Raw genomic sequence first — 13,138 nt, forward strand, 5'->3', positions numbered from 1 at the left:
GAGGAAACTTCTCAGGGCAGTAGCCAAACTGATGATTTCAAACAATAGATTTTGGAGAAGACTTAAATGTGAGTGTAATTGTTCATTTCTTCGACTTCTGGTTTTGGGTTGGAAGCGACGGCTGGTTCTCTCAGGGCTCTCTGCCGACTTTCTCAAAGTTAACTCTCCGGTCGTTGTACGTCACGTTTTAACTGTTTATTTTCTCACGTACATGTTTACTGTGTGTTCCTAGTTCAGTTTTGTTTCAAAAATCGTGCTATTTTGCGAGTTTTCGTCAACCTTGTCTTATCGGGCTCCTTGAGGTCCACCCGACCTTCCCGTCAATGTGTAAGATCACTTTATTTGTATTCTCTCCCTATTACCATCAATTCCTATTTTCCCCACTTTTCCCAACACGCCCCCCCCCACCTCAATCCATCCCTCCCAACAACATACTCTGTTTCTTGTCTTAAATTAATCCACCCCCAACCCACCTCTTTCAAATTAACTGCTTATCTTTCTGAAAGTCCCTGTAACATCCATCTTGTGTACCCCGTGTTCCTCGGCCCACCCTCTCCCCTACACAGATCTCCTCATGTCTCTGTTCCCCACTGTTTTGTCCTTCCCTCTCCCGCCCCTCTTGGCTCATGCCCCGCTTGCTGTGCATTGTGTTGGCTCTCATATGAGCCTCGACAATGCATACTAAAAAGAAATTGAGGTGATCAATCTTGGCTTCCATATTATCTTGTGGAGAATGCTCTCCACATTGTGTCGGTTCTTCCATGCAGTTTCCCTATCTTACCCACTCGTGTGCAGGTATAAAAATAGCTCCGCAAAGCGGGCGTAACCCCTCAGCCCATGCATTGTAAAAGGAAGCAGTGATATCACGATGATGCAGTCAGTTAGAGCACGTTGGACGTCATATCGAAAATCAATCAGACTTCAAGATGGCTACCATGGCGGCTAGTGAAAATCGCAGCGCGCCAATTTCAAAAGGAACCTTCCTCTACTTAACCCCAACATACCTGCAAAAATGGATTTAATCGGACAAGGCGTTCTCCTCAAAATCGACGGAAACCAATTTCAAGATGGCTGCCATGGAGGCCACATTGAAAATCGCAGCGTGCCCATTTTCAAAAGGAACCTTCCTCTACTCAACCCCAACATATCCTGCAACAATGGATTTAATCGTACAAGGCGTTCTCCTCGAAATCGACGGAAACCAAAAGTTGACAGACGCCCGGACGCCTGCCGGACAATGCCTGTGATGACAATACCCCTTTTTCAGCCCAATTCGGGCTGAGGGGTAAAAAAAAGGGTGAATTCCCGAAACATCTGCTTCTCCTCCTTTCCCATGGCAGTTAGCATACAACTTCCTGTTGATTTCATCCATTTTTCCATGAGGCTTTGCTTGATGTTGGAAGCAATGCCATGCTTAGGGTAGTGGACAGCCGCAATGAAGTTGTGGCCATGAATAAGTTTGTGGGTGGCATATAACCCATCTTTAGTATGAGTTTATTGTATTGCAGAGACATGATACTACTGTATTTAAAGGTTTTGGAGGAGTAGTGTAACTTCACACATGACATACCTTCGATTATAATCATCTGATAACACGTAGGCTTGCATCTAATTCCCAAGTAGTTCGGCCCTGAAAAGGGCCTTTTGTGGTCTTGCCACTCTGCTATTTGAGGACATTAGTTTGTGTGTGAGAAAACTTAATAGGTGGACCTCATGAAGGTTGTAATTTCCCACTCAATGAATGTAAGAATCCATTGATGCAACTTGTTCTGTTCATTGTTATTGATGTTGTCTTTCTTTCTTGTTTAGAAAAATGGAGCAGTGTTTGGACCGGGCATATATACATCCCCGGTTTATCACATCGCCTGTGGTTACTCCTGTGAGTCATGGTATTGAAATTAAATCTAGATATGGCATATCTCCATCCGCTCGTATGTATCAATCACAAACTCATGCCAACCTTGCATGCTCATTGTTGCCCTCCACTCCTTATACTCTCAGTAGAGTTCCATGCCATTCACATTTTTCTTCTTCTAAATGATCCTTGCCAGTTTCACTCAGATAATATTAGTCTATCATGCCATACGATTTAATGCATTTCAATTTTTATGAACTGCACATAATATTTAGAGGGTACAGTTCAAACTTGTCAAAATTGTTGTAATTAAACATCTGCAGAAATGAAGTTGTATTTTTTAATCATTCGAGTAAAAATCTATTACTATTCATCAATATTCTTATTTGACATTTCTGTTCCAAAGCTACATCATTTGTGCTTCTTATATTCAAATGTTGTGTTTCTTCTTTGTGCAGTTATACTGTGTCAACAAAACACGAAGACCAAACCATCCAAGGTAATCTTCAGGAATTTTCAAATGAAAAGTTTATATTAAATTCCAAAGTAAGCCGATATCTTGCAACTAACTTTCCGCTATTTTTTCCTTTCACCCCAGCATAATAACGATCAATTGTTGATGGAGCAGCCCATTATCAAATGCATTGCTTTATGTGAAGGTAATGTCCTTTTATCTCATTTAAATTCCTTATCTGTGTTTTTTATGTTGACACAAACCTTCGTGTGAATTATTCATTGACGCATTCCCTCTCCAACAGTGATCAAGTCAGATTCCCTGAAGAAACATGAGAACATCTGGGTTGTTTCAAATCCGAACCACATCTGCATCCGTCTCCTATTTGTGTAAGTACTGATCCATGAAAAAGTGATTCCAAGGTACACACAGCTGATCCCAAGTTCGCTGAGGACACCCAAAAGTGATATTTTATTATATTTTTTACATTAAAGCATTTACTATATACTTGACTTCAGATCAATGACAGCCACCAAGGAACATCAACGGACGCCACTCTCGTGTTAATTTCACATGACCTCAGTGTGATCATCCATATCTCGCTCACATGATGGTGGTTATATTTGCCTCATCTGCGTATGATCTTCGTTAGCCACTTGTGGATATAGATTTGTTATTTTCTTCAAGAAGTCAAGCTTGATTCCATCAATGGTCATGCATGGACCGAGAATAAATCATTTTGGGGGAATCATGTTGGTGAGATGTTTTTTGAAGTGCTGGGAAAGGGGGGATTGGAACAAAATTTTTATTTAATTTTGCTTGTGGAATTCCTGCAGCCTTTGTTTAACCCTTCACCATGACTGTTGCTCCCTGCAACACATTTTCCTTCATCTCTTATGCAGCCTCTGGCTGCTGGTTGCATCATTTCTGCGAGAATGGCTGGACTGGTGATGTAAGTTAGGGCAAGAATTTATAATTTGTTCAGGGTGCAAGCGATAGCTCACCTACTCTTCACGAAGAACTCTGTGGGTAACGCCCACCAACTAATGCTGGCAGATGGGTCACACAGTTTAACGTCCATTCAAGGGACAGCACACACATTGATATATCTCCCTCCCTTTGAGACTGTTTACAACTGGGCCGAGATTCCAACCCAGGCTGGATGGCTCAGAGGCGAGTATACCTACCTCTTGGCCATCCTGCCAGCCTTCTGTTACATGTACAGATTCAGACAAAACTTGGGGGATGAGTTGGGTGGGTCAGAAGAACAAGCTGATTATATGTTGCTTCAGGTCTGGATGCAGATCTGGCCGATCAGTGCAATTCAAAATGTAAAATGTTCAGCCTGGTGGAAGTATACACTTTGCCAAGTGCTGTTCTAGTCTTCTGAGATGTTATATCGCTTTTTCTTTCAGGGGAAGGAATATTTTATGACCTTAAAAGGGCATATTCATTCCCTTCTCTCACAAAGCAAATTTATGTTGCTCCTTCCATGCATCCACTTCTTATTTAATATTGTGGCAGCTTCAGTCACTTAATGGTTAGACTGTCTTTCAATCCTGACAAATCTCACACTCTCACTCTGTCTCTCCGAAAGGACTGTTAGAACCCCTCCTCCACCCCCCCTCCATCTACTTTCTCAACAATCCTCTGGAAGAAGTCCTTTCATTCAAGCTTCTGGGTCCCACTATCCACCATGATCTTTCCTGGGAAAGCCACATTTCCAACCTGGCCTCCAAAGCCAGTCGCCGACTGCGAATCCTCCGAATGCAAAGTCCTTTTTCGGCTCACCTGAGCTCCTGACCAGATACAAAGCTTTCGTCGGCAGCCTGATGGAGTACTGCTCTCCCCTCTGGGCTGGTGTTCCTGCCTCTCACCTTTCTCGGCTTTACGCTGTGGAAACCAAGGCATTTAGGATCATTGTTATCTCCTGCGATGAGGCTGAGTCTTTGGGCCTCTCACTCTCTCACCGCAGGCAGGTCGGTGGTCTTTCTGTCTTCTACCATCTCCTCTCCAGTCTCCCCCCCCACCCCTTCCGCCCCGCTCTGTCTGTTAAATGTCCCCACCATATATATGAGCAGGGTGCTCAAGGTCCACCAACAACCCCTTTCTGTTAAAACTACCAAAATCACAAATCACTGCTCACCTTCACTCTTTCATTCCTCTTTTTCCCACCTTTAAAATAAACTCCCACACTCTCTTCAATCCCATTCTTCCCTCCAGGCCTTCAAAACAGCAGTTCACCGCCAATGCTTAACTTCCCCCATCTAAAACCTCGATCATTTCTACCCCCATTAATCCACCCCAAACCCACTTCCTTCAAATTCCCTGTTTCCTTCCTGAAAATCCTTGTAATGTCCATCTTGTATACCCCGTGTTCCCCGCCCCATCCCTCTCCCTTCCACAGATCCAGGCTGGATGGCTCAGAGGCGTAAAATGTGTTCTCTGTTCCCCTAACGTCTCTGTTCCCCACTTTTTTGTCCTTCCCTCTCCCACCCCTCTTGTCTCATGCCCCCTTGCTCAACATTGTGTGTTCGCTCTCATATGAACCTCAACATTGTGTACAAAAAAAATAAAATAAATCCATTCTCACTGTATGTGGTGCACAATTCGAATCCCGGCCAGCTCCTCCCAGAGAGTTAAAAAATTGTACTTGCTGCTTCCTTGCTTGACGCCCATCATGTAAAAGGATGGAATATTGACAAACAACCATATGTTGGCAAAAATATCTCAGGCAATATCGAACCTCATTCACCTTCCCACCTAATTCCCATTCATGCTGCAATGTTGTCCAACTCAACATAAAATCAAATGGAAGTGGGAAAGTGAACAGTAGGGACTTTTTGGAAATTATATTTGTCTTTGAAACCTTGTTCCCACACCACTGCCTGCACTCCCTCCAAAACGCAATCTGCTGACAACCCCCTCGAACCACGACCTGTCCTCACCTCTTCCACACCACAGTCTGCTTTCACCGCAACCACACCTATTGACCATCGAATTACAAACTTAATGCTGGAGCCATCAGTGATGAAGCTACAAAGCAGAAAGTGATTGTTTTGATATTCCCCAATGCTGGAATGTGCCGAATGTGATGCCTGTTTTATCAAGACACGTAACTTTGTTGTGTGTCAATTATTTGTGTCCTCAAAAAAGAACCTTCATTCCAATAAATCCAGTATTGGTTAAAATACCTGAACAAAAGTCCAAGGGGAAAAAAAGAGTAAAATCCTCACTTGTGATTTGTTATATTAACCCATTGCCTGTCTCCCACGTCCCCCCCTCCTTTGCAGGTATCAAGATGAAGACACTGCAGATTCCGTCAACACACAGGATATCCAGACAGAAAATGCAATTCTGAACATCATGAACACATATATGCATTGGCTTTAATGTGCATCATCATTGATTCTCAAAGGGAAACAAAAAGGTGAGTGTGAACCTTCTATCATGACATCCCTTATCCTTCAGAAAGGCAGGCAGAAACCTTTTCCCTCTTTGCAGACCTTGATGGAATCACAAGATTGTCCAATCACGTTTGTTTTTCAGCTTCAAGGAGAGGAGTGTGGGGAGGGTTGGAGAGAGTTATTGTTTTGCCCTGCTGACTACATGATCACAGGTCAATGGTTTACTAAACAGATAAGATTTGACAAAGGTTGTTTACGATTAGAGTAAAGATCATGTGTGTCGAAAAGATCTCAAGTGAAGTAAAGATCATGCTGGTTCAACTCTTATCAATAAATATAGCCCCTCAATGTCAGAAATGAGATCAGGGTCATCTGTGTTGAGATATCTCAAGCAATCAGTGGTCTGGCATCAATAAAAGAGTCTTGCTCTCCAAATTATCTGCCCCATGGCATCCAAGGCCAACACCACACATTGCTTCCTGACTTCCTCCACTCTCCTTGCCAACGTGTGGCTCTCAATGCAATCCTCTCATCTCCTTTACCTGTCAAGACTGGAGTGCCCCAAGGCAGTTTTCTGGGCCTGGTCCTATTCCTAATCTTTATCAACAATCTCTCTGACAATCCTCTTTATCGATGACTCCACACACTGCCGTGACATCTCTCATCTTTCAGATCGGCAGGCATCAGCCTCTTCCCTCTGCAGACTTTGACAGAATCACAAGCTGGTCAAACACTTTCAATATGTCTTTCAATCCTGAAAAATCTCAAAAACTCACTCTGTCTCTCTGAAAGGACCATCTGGCAAATCCTCCCATCTACTTTCTCAACAATCCCATTGAAGAGGTTCAGTCACTCAAGCTTTTGGGCCTCATTATCAGCTTAGATCTTTATTTGGCAAACCATACCTTTAACTTAGCCAGGAATTTAAATAATAAGATGGAAGAGCTTGAGGCCAAAGATAGCGAGAAGTATGATATAGTTGCAGTAAGTGAGATATCGTTTAATGAGGAGTTCCAATGTGTAACTGGATAAACACATGAAATGCTGCCTTCTTCATTGAAATCAGAAAAAAACCTCACTCCCATCCACAAGAACTCTGCAAACACACTCTCTCAACAACACAGCAGTGGGCGTCTTTCCAGCCAATGATGCCTTTGCTGCTCCTGTGTGAAGCGGGGCCATCGCCGTTAAAAATAAAACACACAGGAAATGGCGCTCTGTGCTGAGGCGCGGCGGTGATGGCTCATAATTAACCCTCAGCCAGGCAAAGATCCCCGGGGGGTTAAAAGTGCTGTTTAAAGCCCACAGGTAAGTTTACGATGTGTATTCATTCATTCCTTCTCCACAAGAAAATCTCAGGAAGGCTATTACAAAAATTGTAGCAAAGAGGAACCAAAGAAAGGAGGCATGCAATCAGCCTGGAATTTGGGAGTTAAAGCAAGAGAGGGTGACTGAAACAACACATATATCCATTCTGGAAGAGCTGGAGAAGGTTGAATGCCTGAGAGAGCTAAAGGAGCTGGAAATTCTCTGTCGTTTACATTCTACGGCATCCTTTCTGATCTTACACCCTCTGCTCTCAACATGTGTTGTTGACTGTGGTCCCATTTGAAGAGACGGAAGGGATGGAAGGGCAGTGTGGGGGAAAAATTTATATTAATGTATTTTAAATTGCAACAAATGGAGTTTCAGAAATGTAACTTTTATGCTGCAAATTGAATTGGCTGTCATTTCTGGCCAAAAGACTTTTGCCCTAAATGATAAGAAATGTGTTGTTCTGGAGCAGAGTGACCGAGCTGATAAATGAACCTTTGCTTAGAAAATGTACGAAGTGTCTTTTCGTCTAAAGGACACGTCTACAGTCTGGGTGAATATCCCCCAACCTCTCTCTCATGGAAGTATAAAATGCTTTGAAATCTAAAAGTTTGGAGTACAAGCACGTGATGAAGTATAGTTTCTCAGTGGCTTGTACTCCTTGGAACTGACCAAGTACCAAGTTAGAATAAAACTCCCTGATGTAATGTAGAAGTGAATTGAATCGGGTTGGTCTAACTGTTAACTAAAGTAAGAATAAATGAAATAGAACCAAATAATATTGCAAACAAATGGGGATTTTTAAGTTCATTGTACAAGGGTGAGAAGTGTATGGTGTATAATTAGGAAATAAATTGTTTCACAAGGAAGGACTTGTGTGGACATCAGTTTTATCAGTGTCGATAGGGTTTTTTTTGTAGGATTTTATAATCAAATCGGACAAGCGTTAAACTCTGTCTGAAGTCAAATAGGATTCCACAATCGGCCAGTTAGAATCCTTCAGGAGGACAACGATCACAACAAGGTGGGTTAAAAAAATCCACATCAGTTGGTGCCGTGACTCGGATTCGAACCGACGTTGGTGCGGTGCTCGTGACTGGAGGTGCTTAATCTGCCGGAGGCAGTGCCTGGAGGAGCGACAATTGCTTGAGCGAAGGTAAGGGAGAGCGCTCTGAGCTGGTAACGCATTTCGAACAAAGAAAAGTTCATTGTCAGATAATTTTATTGAGAGAAAGAAGAGGATCCGGCAGAGGGAGTTCATTTTAAAGTAAACAATAAGTACTGTAGTTGTTTTAGAAAAGTGCTGGAGAAGAAGAGGAGTCAGATGACAAGAAGAGGCTCGTTGAGGAGCCAGATGCGTAATTAAATGGGCATGATGAAGCGACATGCCACATGTTTGCATTGATACGGACCGGCTGTGAGAGAGAGGCCGAGGACATGGCTGAGATGCCGAGATAGGGTTAAAATAGATAAATATTATAAGTTACCTGTTTGTAAGTTATAAGTTACTTTTTGTTCATTGAACTCACTGGAAGTTTGTTGGCAGTGAGTTTGTTATATTATATTGTGTGGAGGTTTTATGGATTTGTAAATGCAATGATTTGCACGAAATGTTTTGTAGAGTGCAGGAGACGATTAACCGACTGGGAGCATGGTTGGTGATTTGCATTGAGATGCGATGTGTTACTGAGAGTAAAAAAAAAAAAAATGAAACTTGTGCGAGTCCAATATTCACTGCAATGAAACGTGTTCTGTTGGGATTTTGACGATATTTTAACTCGTGCTGAGTTGAGCTGTGGGTTTGTTTGAAATGGCATGTTTTCCATTCTTTGCGTTGTATTTCCACGCGAAGGTCACAAACTACACTGTGTGAGACCCCCTCCACTCGATCTGTGGGGGGTGGCATATATCTTTACACTGAGTCTTTGTTCGAGCCTTTGCTTTAGGTGTGAAATTCGATTCATATGTAGATTCAAGAGGATGAGATAGAAATGTGATTGGTATTTGTCACGTGATCACACGCGAGTCTACGAGATGCAATGCTGTTTAGTGTATGTGTTGAAGCCATGACAGAGTAATGCAAACTGTGGGTTTTGCCTGTCAGAGTTTTTTCCTTTTTCTTCCCACTGGATGTGGAGAGAACTTCCTGTACCTCGTTCCTTGGTGTTTGTGGCGCACCCTCTCGACTGAATCTGTTTAAAGTGAAGTCCATTTAGGAAAAAGTGTTGAAGTTTTATTTTACAACCATCGGGATTTTGAATAAATTGTGAAATAACAATTGTGAATGTGGATATACTGCATGTGATTTAAATGTAGAAACGTGATTTGGAATGATTTTAATGATTTGTTGATGTTTAGCACGTGGGGCAATTCACAGATAAGTGATGATTCCCTCGGATGGACGTTGAAATATTGTTTTATTCGTCTGCGAATGTTGAGGTTACCTGAAATTGTGCTGGGAAGGCAATGGCAAACAACCTAGTGTAACCCTTTGATCGATTCAGTCAAGGTAAATTCATGATTTAATTGGATAGATGCTGAAGATTTAATTTTTCATTTATGGATTTTAAAAGGAAATATTTTGTTTTGACCAAAAAGGTGTTTAAGAGAGTTTGGATGTTTATTAGTCTGAAGTTTAAGATGCTTTTCCAAGACTGGGATAAAGATTGTGGAGGGTGAAGCTGCATGTGTAGACAGAGTGTTTGAGCTGCAATATAAATGATATTCGCCTGATAACAGATTTGACAAGTGATTTGACAATTTTTGAACAACTGTTTAAAATGATTTATTTGTTTTGATCAAAGAAAATGGATTCGTAATTGAGAAGGTCGGAGGAAGTGATAGATGGTTTGTGTATGTGAATTGGAAAAATGGCAGCATGTTTGGTGTTTTTGTGAGAGAGAAGGGGACAGATGGAGAAATGTCAGAGATTTAAAATGTCGATGGAAATAGCAAATGAGATGGATGTTTTGAGTATACGCACAACTGGGATTTCTGGATATTTTAGCATGTTGTTTTGGGAAATAACAAGGAAAGGGATTAAAATATTGATATGACATATAATGCAAGTTAAATGCTTCCATAACAATCTTTGTTAGTCTAGTCTAACTACATGTGCCCATGACGTTTATTGATTGGTGTTTAATTGATGCTTTGTTTGTTTCGGAGTGTTGAAAGCAGTCTTTGAAGCAATGTACGATTTCATCTAAAAGAACTTCCACACAAAGATTGGACGATGGGAGAACCCAGATTTAGGTGATTGAGCATTCAACACATGATTATGCCTCCCCTTCCTGAGATAAGATGGAGCAATGTGGGAAAAGAAAGAAAAAACCCACTGAGGAGAAGGTTGAGCAAAGTCTTAACGTCGGCATTGTGTGGTGCCTGCGTGGAGGAATGTTCTCAGCCACACTCTCGATTGCCGCTCTGAAAATACATCGTGAACTTGCTGTAGTTGCTTCAATGTACGACAGGCCTGCAATTCCACACTGCGCTCCTTCAACCCAGTGTCTGGCCCAAACTTGTACTTGCCCACATCTACCTTCTCCTCAGCTCAAGGAGTGCTTCGATTGTGTTTCCCATTGGGTGCCGCTCTATCCACACCCTGACCTGTTTATCTTCTGACTTCGGGTAGCATGTTTCCAATGTGTGACACATGCTGATGAACAGGCCATAAATTAAATGGAAACTCACTCATTTTCTGATATGAGAACACACTGCCATTGTTGATTGAACTTGAATAATGGAAATCTTTTCTCCTTCAGGAATGGGACATGGTAATCATGTGTAAGAAAAATTATTCAAATTTTCCTTAAAAAAAAAAAACGGGGGAGTGTGGGGGAAAAATTTATATTAATGTATTTTAAATTGTAACAAATGGAGTTTCAGAAATGTAACTTTTATGCTTCAAGTTGATTTGGCTGTCATTTCTGGCCAAAAGACTTTTGCCCTAAATGATAAGAAATGTGTTGTTCTGGAGCAGAGTGACCGAGCTGATAAATGAACCTTTGCTTAGAAAATGTACGAAGTGGCTTTTTGTCTGAAGGACACGTCTACAGTCTGGGTGAATATCCCCCAACCTCTCTCTCATGGAAGTATAAAATGCTTTGAAATCTAAAAGTTTGGAGTACAAGCACGTGAGGAAGTATAGTTTCTCAGTGGCTTGTACTCCTTGGAACTGACCAAGTACCAAGTTAGAATAAAACTCTCTGATGTAATGTAGAAGTGAATTGAATCGGGTTGGTCTAACTGTTAACTAAAGTAAGAATAAATGAAATAGAACCAAATAATATTGCAAACAAATGGGGATTTTTAAGTTCATTGTACAAGGGTGAGAAGTGTATGGTGTATAATTAGAAAATAAATTGTTTCACAAGGAAGGACTTGTGTGGACATCAGTTTTATCAGTGCCGATAGGGTTTTTTTGTAGGATTTTATAATCAAATCGGACAAGCGATAAACTCTGTCTGAAGTCAAATAGGATTCCACAATCGGCCAGTTAGAATCCTTCAGGAGGACAACGATCACAACAAGGTGGGTTAAAAAAATCCACATCAGCAGCATACACCAAAGATGGACTTAACAAGGTGCCACCATGTTTTAGAGGAGGGAGACAAGTTTAAAACTCGTGAGAAGGTTGAATACCTCAATTCTTGGTTTGCTTCCAAATCTTATGTCCCTTAATCCCTCACTCTCAGTACCCATCCTTCCCTGTCATACACAACTACTCCTGAACTCTGTGTCTTTTGCACCTGAGAAGGTGGGTTTAGTTATTTCAACCCTCGACTCTGACTCTGCTCCTGGACAGGACGGCATTAGCTCGCTTGTCCTAACAACCTGCTCTGCTGCTTGTGCACATCCACTCTCTCTGCCCTTTTCATCCTATCATTTGCCATCGGTCATCTTCCATCTGCTTGGAAGTCCATTAATATCACTGCATTACCTGCAATGGTGCAAAAACTTATCCTGTTAACTACAGACCTATCGGCCTACTTCCAATCAAAAGCAAGGTCATGGAATCCATCATCGCAGTTGATATGAAATCCTTCCTTTTCTCCAACAGCCTCATCCCAGATCACCAATTTAGTTTCAGACCAGGTCACTCTGCCTTGGACATGCTACTTCTACTCACCCAAAAATGGATGAAGGCCCTCAATGTCAGACATAAGAACAGGGCTGTCTCTCTGGACATATCTTCTGCTTCTGATACAGTCTGGCATCCTGTCTTGCTCTCCAAACTCTTTGCAACTCGACACATGGCTTACTGACATCCTCTACTCTCGTAGCCAATGTGTGGAACTCAAAAGAATCCTTTCATATCCTCTCCCTGTCAAGGTTGGAATGCTCCCAAAGCGGTGTTCTCGGTGCAAGTCCTATTTCTGATCTTCAAAAATGATCTCTCTGACTCTGGAAAATCCTGTTCATGTATTTGCTGATGACTTTACCCTCTGCCATGACATCCCTCATCCTTCAGACAGGCAGGCAGCAGGCTCTTCCCTCTCTTCAGACTTTCATAGAATCACAAGATGATCAAACACTTGGAATATGTCTGTCAATCCTGACAAATCTCTGTCTCTCTCTCTCTCTCTCTCTGAAAGGACCATCTCCAAACCCTCCAATCTACTTTCTTAACAACCCTCTTGAGGAAGTTCAGTCACGCTACCATCTGGGTCTCACTATCAGCCATGATCTTTCCTGGGAAAACCACATTTCAAAGTTGGCTTCCAAAGTCACGACGATTGGGCATCCTTCGTCGTACAAAGTCCTTCCTTCGTATACCTGAACTCCGATCCACCTTCAAGGCATTCATCTGCAGCTTGATGGAATACCATTCTGCCCTGTGGGCTGACTCTGCTGCATCATATCTTGTTCTGATTGATGCCCTGGAAACCAAGGCCTTCAAGATTATTGCAATCTTGCATGATGAAGCTGTCTTTGGGTCTATCACTTGCCCCATCCCAGACAGGTCGGTGGTGTTTACATTGTTAATGAATATTCTCTGTGAAGATTGATAATGGGGAACAATGAAGATTGTTAATTATGGAGGGAAAATACTCCACACGCTTGGGTAGTTCAGTAGATGATTCGGGATGTGGATGTGTAATGTTA

The 13,138-nt window shown here is 42.0% G+C and overlaps 1 protein-coding gene across 3 annotated transcripts in view; it reads left to right on the top strand.

Annotated features, from left to right (window-relative positions):
- LOC147010451 (protein mono-ADP-ribosyltransferase PARP8-like) overlaps positions 1-11,409 on the top strand; it is a 31,475-nt gene extending 20,066 nt beyond the window's left edge. The window contains exons 9-14 of one of the 3 annotated variants that reach the window (XM_085860137.1): positions 1,810-1,879; positions 2,314-2,354; positions 2,454-2,514; positions 2,614-2,698; positions 5,603-5,739; positions 5,859-11,409. In XM_085860137.1, the coding sequence (XP_085716263.1) occupies positions 1,810-1,879; positions 2,314-2,354; positions 2,454-2,514; positions 2,614-2,698; positions 5,603-5,702 (357 nt within the window). In that variant the 3' untranslated portion in view covers positions 5,703-5,739; positions 5,859-11,409. Of the gene's footprint in view, positions 1-1,809; positions 1,880-2,313; positions 2,355-2,453; positions 2,515-2,613; positions 5,574-5,602 lie in introns of those variants that run through there. The other 2 variants (XM_085860140.1, XM_085860138.1) reach the window with 2 other exon arrangements.
- Positions 11,410-13,138: the final 1,729 nt, after the last annotated feature.

This window comes from Eptatretus burgeri, chromosome 16 (genome assembly GCF_056783735.1).
Source record: "Eptatretus burgeri isolate ZD-2024b chromosome 16, Ebu_testis_v1, whole genome shotgun sequence".
NCBI classification, from domain to species: Eukaryota; Metazoa; Chordata; class Myxini; order Myxiniformes; family Myxinidae; genus Eptatretus; species Eptatretus burgeri.